This window comes from Phyllobates terribilis, unplaced genomic scaffold (genome assembly GCF_046119375.1).
Source record: "Phyllobates terribilis strain yellow unplaced genomic scaffold, ASM4611937v1 Scaffold_2__4_contigs__length_985480577, whole genome shotgun sequence".
Lineage (NCBI taxonomy): Eukaryota > Metazoa > Chordata > Amphibia > Anura > Dendrobatidae > Phyllobates > Phyllobates terribilis.
This window is the reverse complement of record NW_027362762.1, coordinates 87,716,126-87,731,157: the sequence shown is the minus strand read 5'-3', so window position 1 is coordinate 87,731,157 and position 15,032 is coordinate 87,716,126. Positions and strand designations below refer to the sequence as shown.

General features: G+C 39.7%; 1 protein-coding gene across 1 annotated transcript in view; it reads left to right on the top strand.

Moving 5' to 3' along the window:
- The window catches only part of GUCY1A2 (guanylate cyclase 1 soluble subunit alpha 2), a 398,286-nt gene extending 389,674 nt beyond the window's left edge, over window positions 1–8,612 (top strand). Inside the window, exon 8 of the mRNA XM_073662188.1 lies at window positions 7,129–8,612. Within this exon, the coding sequence (XP_073518289.1) occupies window positions 7,129–7,336 (208 nt within the window). The 3' untranslated portion in view covers window positions 7,337–8,612. The remainder of the gene's footprint in view (window positions 1–7,128) is intronic.
- The last annotated feature ends 6,420 nt before the right edge of the window (window positions 8,613–15,032 follow it).

Genomic DNA, 15,032 nt, shown 5'->3' with positions numbered 1-15,032 from the left:
GGATGGGGCCAAAAGCAGCTTACAACCATTCGGTGCATGCTTCACAATAAAAAATGCCAGAAATCAAAATATTCTGTATCAATTGTCTCCCACATAGAGAATGCCACACTAAAGATAAATCATATAACTTGCATATATGCGTTATTAACCATAACACACTATTACTTGCAATTTCCACATTGAACTTGTCAGGGTGAAAGCATATATGATATAGACTTTAATCATCCCACATTTTAGCCACCAAACCACCAGTGTTCTCAAGAATTTGAATAATTTCAGCCCTTTTAGCTTGCGTAGCTTCCTGTCGGATCTGCCGTTCTGCTCGTTCAGCCACCTCAGAGCGTCTTTAGGGGATTCAAAGAAAAAGGTGGAACCCACTGCAATCACTCTCAGTTTCACTGGATAAATCATAGAGTATTGCAGCCCTAGTGACCTCATTCTTCTTTTAATGTCTATGTACAGGTATTATTTGCACTGGGCTTCCACAGAGTCCTGAAAAAAATATACTCTCCGCCCACCAAGTGAGATGTCCTGTTTCTCCCACACCTTCCTCAGTATGATATCTCGGTCTTTATAGAGTAAGATTTTAATAAGGATTGGCCTAGGAGGTCTGCCCAGTTGGCCGGGTCTCGTAGAGAACCCAGTGGGCTCTTTCCACTGCAAACAGAGGAGTGAGGACTTCTTTACCGTAGTTATCTAGCAGCCAATTTTCAAGGACACCCACCAGCCTGATATTATTACGCCACAGGCGATTTTCCAGAAGAGCAACGTCTACTTGTTTGTGACTCTGAATATCTTTGTGGACAGGAGGGAGGGCGTCCTCCAGCTCACTGACTCCTCCACAGCAGTTGTGTGCGCCTCTACTTTTTGCGCATCATGCTAGATTATCAGTATGGTCTCCTGAATATAGCCTACCTGGATTGTTAGCATGGCCAATGTGGAATTACATTTGTTAACAATGGTCAAAAAAATGTATTAAAGATGGGGATTCCCCTAAGGATTTTACACCAGGGGTGCTCCCTGTGTGCTTGAATTTCACTCTACATTATTGTGCACCTGGGAGTTTGATGCTGTCATGAGGGACATCCTCATCCTCCTCCTCAACTAAAGCAGGAAATCTAGATATTTTTGGTGACATTACATTGTTCCCCTGTGTGCCAGTCACTGACCTCCGTTTCTGTGGGCTATGGGTAAATTCTCTATGAATGTATTGCTCCAGTCTGGCCTCTGCCTCTCCTCCTACATCTCTCTGCCTCCGGCCACAGGACGTGTGGGCGCCATCCTAGTTGTCTGATGGCGCCGCTCCATCCTCCTTGCTGATCTTTCTGCTTCTGGTCATCTTCACTACCGCAGCCCGGAAAAAGCACCTGCAGGAACCGTCAGCCATCGGGAAGGAGTCTTTTTGCCCCGAAATTGCGTCTCAGGATGTGTCTAACAGGATGAGTGCAGCAGGAGCTTCCCGGAGACATGTCCTCACCGCATGCACGCTAGGCCGTGCCCCAACTGAGAGGACATTTAATAAGATGTAAAGTGCAAAGTTACTTGTTTTTACAAGCACTTTGCAATTTTACCCAGTTAGTAAGATGAGACAACATATTTAACGCTAAACCACCACAAAAAAGTGATTTCCATTTACCGTGTTTCTCATAGATAGTTCTGCCTCATGAGGCCATTATGAAATGTAAGCTAATATGACAACATAGCACACAATTAGTACATGTATAACTGTGTTTTATGCAGATAACAAGTCTATGGGATGTAGAACAATGTATTTATTATTATTCTGAGCGGGAAATAATTTCCAGAAGATTGTACTTTCCACACCGTCATAGCCTTCAGCTGTGAGACTCCAACAATTGCTCATATTACAGATAATTATAGCACTTCTTTAAAAGGATGAATACTAATGATTTTTCACCAAGCTAATTGCTCTTTTATTTTGCATCTATTTCCCATGGTGAGAATACAGCACAAGGGGGGCCTCTAATTACCTCTACTTTTGGTATTGCTCTCTGACACCTCCAAATCCCCAAATATCTCCCCCACTGACTGTATGCAGATGATAATCTCTGCATTATGCTGATTTTAGATGAAAGCAGGATATATTTTTCTCTGTGTGCTGTTAGATACTTCTCTATGAAGCTTCATTAAATCTTTCTGGGGAAATCAGCCAGTGAATTAAAGGAATGTTCACTTCTTAGAATGATCCCTGAATTACTTTTGGATCGCCCATAGACTATATACATCCAGGCAATCCACATTATACGCTACACTGATGTTCCTCACTGCATAGTATCACAGCTGCACAAAATTGTGCAGCTGAGGGAGGCCAGCTGTCAGACACAGCCGGACTCCCCAAAGAGAAGGCAGAGAAGGTTTGTTACCGTCTCTGCCTTCTTGACCACTGATACACATTTTAGAGCAAGTACTATGTATGCAGTATAGGAAGCACTGAAAGCTCTTACTCCTCCCGACCCAATGGTCACGTGATTGTAGAGAGTAGGGAGGGAGAAGGAGTTGCTGGGTCCTAGAAGACCAAGTCAGCTGTGCTATACAGCCAGGAAGCTGAATTTCCATTGTAACTGGGGTGAATATACCAGCCCAAGTTACAGTGAAAATCAGATAAAATAAAAAGTATTTAAATGTTGAAATTCCCCCTGCAAGGCTCTCTTATAACTTCATGGGCCGCACACGGTATGAAAAAAATGAAAGATATATAGATAAATAAATGAAAGGCAGGAGAAAAATAAATAAAAATAATCTGCTGTCAATCCAAAATTCTGCTATATACAGTGGGTACGGAAAGTATTCAGACCTCTTTAAATTTTTCACTCTTTGTTTCATTGCAGCCATTTGGTAAATTCTAAAAAGTTCATTTTTTTCTCATTAAAGTACACTCTGCACCTCATCTTGACTGAAAAAAAACAGAAATGTAGAAATTTTTGCAAATTTATTAAAAAAGAAAAACTGAAATATCACATGGTCATAAGTATTCAGACCCTTTGCTCAGAGACTCATATTTAAGTCACATGCTGTCCATTTCCTTGTGATCCTCCTTGAGATGGTTCTACTCCTTCATTGGAGTCCAGCTGTGTTTAATTAAACTGATAGGACTTGATTTGGAAAGGCACACACCTGTCTATATAAGACCTCACAGCTCACAGTGCATGTCAGACCAAATAAGAATCATGAGCTCAAAGGAACTGCCCAAGGAGCTCAGAGACAGAATTGTGGCAAGTCACAGATCAGGCCAAGGTTACAAAAGAATTTCTGCATTATTTAAGGTTCCTAAGAGCACAGTGGCCTCCATAATCCTTAAATGGAAGAAGTCTTCCTAGACCTGGCCGTCCAGCCAAACTGAGCAATCGTGGGAGAAGAGCCTTGGTGACAGAGGTAAAGAAGAACCCCAAAATCACTGTGGCGGAGCTCCAGAGATGCAGTAGGGAGATGGGAGAAAGTTCCATAACATCAACTATCAGTGCAGCCCTCCACCAGTCGGGCCTTTATAACAGAGTGTCCAAACGGAAGCCTCTCCTCAGTGCAAGACATAGAGTTTGCTCAAAAACACATGAAGGACTCCCAGACTATGAGAAATAAGATTCTCTGGTCTGATGAGACGAAGATAGAACTTTTTGGTGATAATTCTAAACGGTATGTGTGGAGAAAACCAGGCACTGCTCATCACCTGCCCAATACAATCTCAACAGTGAAAAATGGTGGTGGCAGCATCACGCTATGGGGGTGTTTTTTAGCTGCAGGGACAGGACAACTAGTTGCAATTGAAGGAAACATGAATGCGACCAAGTACAGAGATATCCTGGATGAAAACCTCTTCCAGTGTGCTCTGGACCTCAGACTTGGCCCAAGGTTCACCTTCCAACAAGACAATGACCCTAAGCACACAGCTAAAATAACAAAGGAGTGGCTTCAGAACAACTCTGTGACCATTCTTAACTGGCCAAGCCAGAGCCCTGATGTAAACCCAATTGAGCATCTCTGGAGAGACCTGAAAATGGCTGTCCACCAACGTTCACCATCCAACCTGACGGAACTGGAGAGGATCTGCAAGGAAGAATGGCAGAGGATCCCCAAATCCAGGTGTGAAAAACTTGTTGCATCATTACCAAGAAGACTCATGGATGCACTAGCTCAAAAGGGTGCTTCTACTCAATACTGAGCAAAGGGTCTGAATACTTATGACCATGTGATATTTCAGTTTTTCTTTTTAAGAAATTAGCAAAAATTTCTATATTTATGTTGTTTTTTTTCAGTCAAGATGGGGTGCAGAGTGTACTTTAATGAGAAAAAAATGAACTTTTTAGAATTTACCAAATGGCTGCAATGAAACAAAGAGTGAAAAATTTAAAGGGGTCTGAATACCCCGAACCACTATATATATATATATACACACACACCAGTGCTTCTCATTAAATTAGAATATCATCAAAAAGTTAATTTATTTCAGTTCTTCAATACAAAAAATACAAAAAGTGAAACTCATATATTATATAGAGTCATTACAAACAGTGTGATCTATTTCAAGCGTTTACTTCTATTAATGTTGATGATTATGGCTTACAGCCAATGAAAGCACAAAAGTCATTATCTCAGTAAATTAGAATACTTTATAACAATAGCTTGAAAAATGTTTTTAAAATCCGAAATGTTGACCTACATTTTGAATTCCCCAACAGTGCCCCTACAGGTGAACAAAAACATTGCATGATGTATTTGAGTTAATCATGTTATCCAAGGACTGTGTATATTCACTATGAGTTATACAGTATATGGTTACTATTTGAAAACGGATATTTCCATAGTAAAAGGAGTTATCCCACTGTAGTACTAGAGGTGTCTGCTGATGTCTTTTTATATGTGACTGCTGCCCTCTGCACCTCTTATAATAATATCCCAGCTAGAGTGGCAGCTGCACCGCGGTCTCCCACATATCCATATACATGCATTTGATTTTATGTTTCTCCATTTGCAAGGGGAGACGTCTACACACCCCTATTATGCTGCAAGGTGTTTGTCATGTAAAAATATCATACTAAAAATAATGGTTTCAGAAATCCTTTTGAGAGGGAAAATGAAATAAAAAAACTGAAATAATGTGGTTGCATAAGTGTGAACACCCTCTTATAATTGGGGATGTGGTTATGTTCAGTAGTAGTCAATCACATTTACACTCATGTTAAATATTAGTGAGTGCACAGGTTATTGTTTAGATCCCTGATGGTCTAGACCAGTGTCCCCCAACTCCAGTCCTCAAGGCCCACCAATATATCATGTTTTCAGGATTTCCTTCGTATTGTACAGGTCATGTAATTATCACCTGAGCAATACTAAGGAAATCCTGAAAACATGACCTGTTGGTCGGCCTTGAGGACTGGAGTTGGGATAACCCTGGTCTAGGACATACACATCAAACTCTGGCCCATGGGCCAAATCTGGGTGGTTTTATTTGGCCTGCGACACCAGAGCCACAACCCCTATATGGAGGCCATTATTCTGTATGGAGGACTATGTAGGGCCCATTATTCTGTATGGAGGACTATGTGGGGCCCATTATACTATATGGAGGACTATGTGGGGCCCATTATTCTGTATGGAGCACTATGTGGGGCCATTATACTGTATGGAGGACTATGTGGGGCCCATTATACTGTATGGAGCACTATGTAGGGCCCATTATTCTGTATGGAGGACTATGTGGGGCCCATTTTTCTGTATGGAGGACTATGTGGGGCCCATTATTCTGTATGAAGGACTATGTAGGGCCCATTATTCTGTATGGAGGACTATGTGGGGCCCATTATTCTGCATGGAGGACTATGTGGGGCCCATTATACTGTATGGAGGACTATGTCAGGCTCATAATTCTGTATGGAGGACTATGTGGGGCCCATTATTCTGCATGGAGGACTATGTGGGGCCCATTATACTGTATGGAGGACTATGTGGGACCATTATTCTGTATGGAGGACTATGTGGAGCCATTATTCTGTATGGAGGACTATGTGGGGCCATTATTCTGCATGGAGGACTATGTGGGGCCCATTATACTGTATGGAGGACTATGTGGGACCATTATTCTGTATGGAGGACTATGTGGGGCCATTATACTGCATGGAGGACTATGTGGGGCCCATTTTTCTGTATGGAGGACTATGTGGGGCCCATTATTCTGTATGGAGGACTATGTGGGGCCCATTATTCTGTATGGAGGACTATGTGGGGCCATTATACTGTATGGAGGACTATGTCAGGCTCATAATTCTGTATGGAGGACTATGTGGGGCCCATTATTCTGTATGGACGACTATGGAGGGCCCATTATTCTGTATGGAGGACTATATGGGGCCCATTATTCTGTATGGAGGACTATGGAGGGCCCATTATTTTGTATGGAGGACTATATGGGGCCCATTTTTCTGTACACTGGTTGGCCCACGACTTTGTCCAAGTTTTTAATTTTGGTTCTCTGTGTGTTTTTGAGTTTGACATCCCTGGTCTAGGACATTACGGAGATTAATCCTAGTATCTACATTTGCATGAGCAGTGTAGGGGTTAATGTTAAGGTACACCTGATTGTCTTGAGCAGTGAAAGGAATAATGTAAGGATCACAGCTGAGCTAGGACAATGTTAGAGCTTAGAAAGGTAAGTAACCACTGGACCATTGGTATGAAAGTCAATACTGCACCTCCCACCAAGGATCTTAAAGTTAACTCCTTCATTTGCATTAAGAAGAAATGGCATATCTATATTGCAGTGCTCAATTTGGCATGATGTAAACATGCATAGGATTTCGGGACTGGGGTACATTTTGCTTAAAGTTTTTCATAAGTCACAAATGATGAATCAGGCAAAAAACATCTGGAAACCCCAAACACTGCCCACAATGGCAAACTAAAAAAAACATAAAAAAAACAGACGAACCTATAAAAAGGTGAATATTTAGGCGCCTAATAAAAACACAAAAAACTAGACAAAAAAAAGGCGCAAATGCATTAATGACAGATAGTCTATTCACAAGCTCACATTGGAAAAATAGAATGATCTACAATTAAAAATGTGTTTTCTGACCACAATCTGTATCTGAATCTTGTGCGCTCTTCTCTCCGCAGGCTTTTGAATGGAGAAGAATCTTTTCAATTCATTCCTCGGTCACGTGAGGAGCTTCCAGAAAACTTTCCAAAGGAAATTCCTGGGATCTGTTACTTCTTGGAGATGGATAAAGGCCCGAAACAGCCAAAGCATCCTATAACAACTGTCAGAATGAGAAAAGTTTCGTACAACATCGGCACTATGTACCTTAGGGAAACGAGCGTATGAAACCTACAGATCAAAGACTATTTAAAAAAAAAAGAAAAGAAAAAAAAAAAAGCACAAACCCTTAAATGGGTCAAGACAGAAGTGTAGAGAATCTACTGTGCCATTAACTGTAAAGAACATAACAGTGAGATCTCTGCATCAAGCCAGGCAATAATTACCTATTTTGGTGGTGAGTCACGGGTGTCGGGAACCCAGCACGGAGGAGGATAGAACCCCAAAATTCCTTCCCTGGTGTTTCCATTTGAACAATAAACCATCTCACCCCAAAATATCCGATCTAGGAGTCTACAAAACCTTCATGCTATTCATATATTCTAATGATAGACTTTCCATTTTAGGTTCTGTTCGTTCCAGTGTTTGTACTCATGGTTTAGCCATCTGCTTGTAGACCTTCACAATGTGAATGGCAGCTATGTACCCAGTCGAAACTTCATGGCCAAACTCCACAGTGACGTGCAATTGTTCATTGTAAGGTGTGACCTGTAGATACAATCCTAATTTTTTAGATTTGGAATAATACTATGGAATCATGGCCAATAATCTGATGCAGCAGAGCTAAATTTGTTGTGGTACTGGTTCCTTTAAAGGGAATCTGTCACCAGGTTTTTTGCTAACCTATATGAGAGGAGAATAACGTAGGAGCTGGGACCCTGATTCCAGCGATATGTAACTTACTAGGCTGCTTGCTGTAGTTTTGATAAAATCACTGTTTTATCTTCTGCAGATTTGGCAGTTCTCTGAATACTGAGCTTTGTGTAACCCCGCCCACACATCTGATTGGTAGCTTTCTGTGTACACTGTGCTAATCAGTGGTGGGGGTGGGTTTATACAAATCTAATAAATAGTAAAGACTACCTGTCTGATAAAACAGTGATTTTGTCAAAACTACAGCAAGTAGCCCAGTAGGTGACAGTGCTAAAATCATTGTCTGTCTCTACATGATGCTACTTTCAGATTAGGTGGCAAAAACTGGTGACAGATTAATTTTAAGGTCCCAAGCCAGTGTCCTACTTTGAGTCTTACTTATAAATCCAAATTCTGCTCTGATTAATAGGATCAGAGCTCGGTTTTAGGGGCTTTTTTATTTGTTGAAACTTATTAGCTACAACTTTCTAATGTGCTTTTTGTTTTCCGACTTAGTTTCATTAGGTGGCTCTACGTCTTGTCATGTGTCTAAGGCGAGAATTGACACATGATTGTCCTTGAACGGCAGCCTTTTATATACAGTTATATGAAAAAGTTTGGGCACCCCTATTAATCTTAAGCTTATTGTTTTATAAAAATTGGTGTTTTTGCAACAGCTATTTCAGTTTGATATATGTAATAACTGTTGGACATAGTAATGTTTCTGCCTTGAAATGAGGTTTATTGTACTAACAGAAAATGTGCAATCTGCATTCAAACAAAATTTGACAGGTGCATAAGTATGGGCACCTCACCAGAAAAGTGACATTAATATTTAGTAGATCCTCCTTTTGCAAAAATAACAGCCTCTAGTCGCTTCCTGTAGCTTTTAATGAGTTCCTGGATCCTGGATGAAGGTATTTTTGACCATTCCTCTTTACAAATCAATTCCAGTTCAGTTAGGTTTGATGGTCGCCGAGCATGGACAGCCCTCTTCAAATGATCCCACAGATGTTCAATGATATTCAGGTCTGGGGACTGGGATGGCCATTCCAGAACATTGTAATTGTTCCTCTGCATGAATGCCTGAGTAGATTTGGAGCGGTGTTTTGGATCATTGTCTTGCTGAAAGATCCATCCCCTGCGTAACTTCAACTTTATCACTGATTCTTGTACATTATTGTCAAGAATCTGCTGATACTGAGTGGAATCCATGCATCCCTCAACTTTAACAAGATTCCCGGTGCCGGCATTGGCCACACAGCCCCAAAGCATGATGGAACCTCCACCAAATTTTACTGTGGGTAGCAAGTGTTTTTCTTGGAATGCTGTGTTTTTTTGCCGCCATGCATAACGCCTTTTTGTATGACCAAACAACTCAATCTTGGTTTCATCAGTCCACAGGACCTTCTTCCAAAAATAAATTGGCTTCTCCAAATGTGCTTTTGCATACCTCAGCCGACTCTCTTTGTGGCGAGCTTGCAGAAACGGCTTCTTTCGCATCACTCTCCCATACAGCTTCTCCTTGTGCAAAGTGCGTTGTATAGTTGACCGATGCACAGTGACACCATCTGCAGCAAGTTGATGCTGCAGCTCTCTGGAGGTGGTCTGAGGATTGTCCTTGACTGATCTCACCATTCTTCTTCTCTGCCTTTCTGATGTTTTTCTTGGCCTGCCACTTCTGGCCTTAACAAGATCTGTCCCTGTGTTCTTCCATTTCCTTACTATGTTCCTCACAGTGGAAACTGACAGGTTAAATCTCTGAGACAGCTTTTTGTATCCTTCCCCTGAACAACTATGTTGAATAATCTTTGTTTTCAGATCATTTGACAGTTGTTTTGAGGAGCCCATGATGCCACTCTTCAGAGGAGATTCAAACAGGAGAACAACTTGCAAGTGGCCACTTTAAGTAGCTTTTCTTATGATTGCATACACCTGGCTATGAAGTTCAAAGCTCAATGAGGTTACAAAACCAAAAAAAGTGCTTTAGTAAGTCAGTAAAAAGTATGTAGGAGTATTTAAAACAAGAAAATGATAAGGGTGCCCATACTTATGCACCTGTCAAATTTTGTTTGAATGCAGATTGCACATTTTCTGTTGGTACAATAAACCTCATTTCAAGGCAGAAACATTACTGTGTCCAACAGTTATTACATATATCAAACTGAAATAGCTGTTGCAAAAACACCAATTTTTATAAAACATTAAGCTTAAGATTAATAGGGGTGCCCAAACTTTTTCATATAACTGTATATATATATATATATATATATATATATATATATATATATATATATATATATATAGTATATTTAGTCATAGTAGACGGCATGCACAAGCACATGGTCTGGCACTGTGTGCAACAATGCTTGCAGCAAAATTTATACCGCACCCTGTAGGATGTAAACTCGGGGAAGAATAAACAACATGGTTTGATGGACAAGTCATGAACAAAATCGTTATTTCAGCACTCAAAAAAATCTTGTAGTTTGGGGCTGAATTCTATAAAACCAACATGTCCCAAACTAGAAGTGGAAAAGCAAAAAAACAACCATTGAAAACAAGGGGGCGAAATAAATGTAAAATTTACACAAAGCTCAGTAGACCAACTTTATTTAGTAGTTGTTTATTATTTTAGTTGTTTGAATACATTGGGAAAACTTCTCAAAAAGTTCCAAATCTCCTGTTCTCCTCTACACAGTGATTGTGATGATAAAAAAAATACTGGCTACCTGCAGTCACCACTAGGGGGAGCTCACTGAAGACTGAGTTCTAAAGGTAACTTTAATGAATCTTCATGTGATAAGTGGCTGCTGACAGTCAGAAATAAAATATAACCTCTGCCCATATGCTCTATTAGCTATAGGGTTATGATAAAAGATGTTACTTTTTAGGCAAAAAAATCTCAAAGTAGGACCCATCACTTTGAGCCAGTGTTTTGGAGTAGTGGCCTCCATTCCCATCATATTGCAGTAGCAGCATTATTTACAATCCTTTTAATTGTACGAATGTTTAAAAGGGAAACTAAGAATTTGAAACACTGAAAAAAGTAGATACATGAATATATATATATATATATATATATATATATAAAATTTATTTTTATTTTTTTTATATTTAGCACATTTTGGATCCAAAAGGTAAAAAATTCCCCTTGAGATAAATCAAAAGGTTTTTCTTCCAATCTTTTGTAAAATCAAAGGCGCTGTAATAAATTCTATCATATCACAAATTGCACTCTGCTACATCTGACCTCCGCTACTGCAGTGCAAGTAGCGCAAAAAGAATTCACAAATATCAAAGTTTTCTGCAATACTAAGTTGTCATGACCCATTGGGATCACGTCTTAGTCTTCGATGTGGAGATTTCCTTTCCGATTGCATTTATTTGCATATACCGAGGCAACATTTTTAACAGCATGTGTTAGGGGGGGTGTATAATTTTTCTTATATTCACGTCAACAATGCGACATCACATAATTAAAGACGGTAAGGAGATAAAAGAACCACCATAGCATCTGAATGTAATTTCTAAATGCTGTTCTATAAGAAACATTTTCTGACCATTTATAATGAAATATTTAACCTTTCATAAATCCATTGGTGTATATAAATATTCCGATAAGAAGCATTTTTACCATTTTAGACAAGCTCGTTAACTTGCAGCCTTTCATTAAATGTTAGTAGTCAAAGTGACATTTGATATTGACTTATATTGTACCTCTTGATTTATGGATCCATGGAAGAAAATAATATAAAGACAACATAAAGTCTTCTACTTAAGGGGATTTTGTTTGCCAAGGTCCTCAAAAAGAAAAATATATTGATATCTACTTCCCCATTCTACCTCGTCAAATGTAAACTATCATGAGCCGGTCACTGTCTCCTACAAGGTCAGCACACTCATCTCATGCTGCTGTCATCATTCATCATTCACACCGCCTTATTAGGTATTTGTCCTATACCCTATCCACACTAATACATTGCCCCATCATATAAATAATTTTATGAATAATCTTATGAATTGATTGGTCTCTGTCCGCAGCAAAATCAGTATAATTTTCCCTCTGCTACAAAAATATTTAGATTTGAGAGTCCTCAGTGGTTGATACCTTTTAATGGCTAACTGAAAAGATGATAACAAATTGCAAGCTTTCGAGACTACTCAGGTCTCTTCATCAGGCATAGTATACCAGCTTGCAATTTGTTACCATCTTTTCAGTTAGCCATTAAAAGGTATCAACCACTGAGGACTCTCAAATCTAAATTTTTTTTCTATCTACTGGCTAACACGGTACAAGAATATATATTTTCCCTCTGCTACAGTTATCATTCATACAATATAATTGTATAAATGGTGTGCTTTTATGCCTACAGAGGCATGTAAAAGTTTGGTCACCCCTGGTCAAAATTTCTGTTATTGTGAACAGTTAAGCAAGTTGAAATTGAAATGATCCCTAAAAGGCCTAAAGTTAAAGATGACACATTTCCTTTGTATTTTAGGCAAAAAATATAGATATATATTTTTATCTTTTACATTTTAAAAATTACAAAAAGGAAAATGGGCCGATGCAAAACTTTGGGCACCGTGCATGGTTAGTACCTAGTAGCGCCCCATTTTTGTATCACAGCTTGTAAACGATTTTTGTAGCCAGACAAGAGTCTTTCAATTCTGGTTTAAGGGGTTTTCATCCATTCTTCCTTGGAAAATTCTTCCAGTTCTGTGAGATTCCTGGGCCGTCTTGCATGCACTGCTATTTTAAGGCCTAGCCACAGATTTTCAATGATGTTCAGATTAGGGGAATGTGAGGGCCATTGTAAAACCTTCAGCTTGCACCTTTTGAGGTCATCTATTGTTGATTTTGACTTGAGTTTAAGATCATTATCCATGTGTAGAAGCTATCCTCTTTTCATCTTCAACTGCAGCATAACACAGATGGTGTTATGTTTGCATCAAGAATTAGTTGAAATTTTATTAAATCCTTTCTTCCCTCTACCCGTGAAATGTTCCCCGTGCCATTGGCTGTAAAACAACCCAAAGCATGATTGATCCACCCCCATGCTTAATGGTTGTCAAGATGTTCTGTTCCTGAAATTCTGTGTCCTTTTTTCTCCAAACACCTTTGATCATTGAGGCCAAAGAGTTCTATTTTAACCTCATCGGTCCAAAGGACTTGTTTCCAAAATGCATCCGGCTTGTTTAGATGTTCTTTTGCATACTTCTGACATTGAATTTTATGATGAGGATGCAGGAAAGGTTTCCTTCTCATGACTCTTCCATGAAGGCCATATTTGTACAGGTATCTCTGAACAGTAAAACAATGTACCACAACTCCAGAGTCTACTAAATCTTTCTGAAGGTTTTTTGCAGTCAAGCGGGGGCTCTGATTTGCCTCTCTAGCAATCCTACGCTCAGCTCTCGCTGAAATTTTGCTTGGTCTTCCAGACCTTATCTTGACCTCCACTGTTCCTGATAACTGCCATTTCTTAATTACATTTCGAACTAAGGAAAGGGCAACTTGAAAATGCTTTGCTATCTTCTTTTAGCCTTCCCCTGTATTGTGGGCCTCCACCATTTTCAGAGTGCTAGGCAGCTGCCTAGAAGAACCCATGGCGGCTGTTTTTTGGCACAAAGTTAGGGGACCCTGGGTTTTTATAAAGCAGGAAAATTTGCATTACCTGGCCTTTCCTAACGATGATAGTAAACAAGCCATAACCCTAACAGGCTAATTAAGGTCTGAAACCTTGGCCAAAGTTATCGGAGCACACAAATCTCCAAGGGTGCCCAAACTTTTGCATCGACCCATTTTCTTTTTTGTAATTTTTGAAATGTAAAATTTTGAATATATATATTTTTTTGCCCAAAATACAAAGGAAATGTGTCATCTTTAACTTTAGGCCTTTTAGACATCATTTCATCGTCAAATTGCTTAACTGTTTACAATAACAGTAATTTTGCCCAGAGGTGCCCAAACTTTTACATGCCACTGTACTTCATAAAACTGTGTTTGTGAAATCTCGCTCTGTCCTTACTACCATAACCACTTTAATAAAAAAGCACAACATTTATCTTGATTAGGATACTCTTTTAATGTTGATAACATAATTCATATTCACTGACTGGATTGTTTTGTCTCCACCCAATTGATGACATTCTCTTTGTGAAACTGCAGCCTTTCCTTCAAAAAAACAAATTCCATGTTTGGACAGGTCACTGATTCTCACAAAATCAGCACAGTCCTCCCCTGCTGCTGTCATTAATTCTCTAAACTAACAAACTGCAAGCTAATCTTTCCCCACTTACAACATCACATTGCCTCGGTCTTATTCAGCACTCTCCTCACTAAAGGGGTTTTAAAGGCTTAAAGGGAATCTATGAGAAGGTTTTTGCTATGTAAGCTGAAGACCGCGTGCTGTAGGGGTTACAACACAGATTTCAGCAATGCCTCTTATCAAGCTCTGAGGTTTTGTTTGCTTACAATGATTGTTTTAGCACCAGCAGCTTCTCATTACTGTGACTAGCTGGTGTTGAGCCCTGGTCTGACTCGCCCCCTCCTGTGATAAGCACCTCACTGTCTGTGGACTTTGTACATAAGGAGCCTGGGGTGGGCGGGGTTAGATTTCTCAGCTCTGCTTCATTCTAAATCTAAAAGCTCTGATTGTGTGAGAACGGCTGCATCCAGTAAACTAAGTGATACATCGTTGGATTCAGCTTCTCTTTGCCTACATTATTCTGCTCTAAGATGAGGTACCAAAAACTTGCTGACAGACTCCCTTTAAGATATTGCTGATCTATCCTTAGAATATATGTTCAATATCAAATTGGTGATAGTCCTACTACTGGCATCCTCTCCAAAGTGAGAAGCAGCTGTGCTGCATTACCCAGGATCAGTCACTACACAGTTAAAGGAGCTCTATTATACCTGCTCCATTCATTGTCAACATCTGGCTGCCACCAAAGCCGAAAACAGCCGATTGATGGGCATTTTGGGAATCAGACCTAGTCTGATATTGATCTCCTATCTTGGGAATAGATCATCAAAATCTTAAGTCTGGAAAATCCCTTTAAGAAA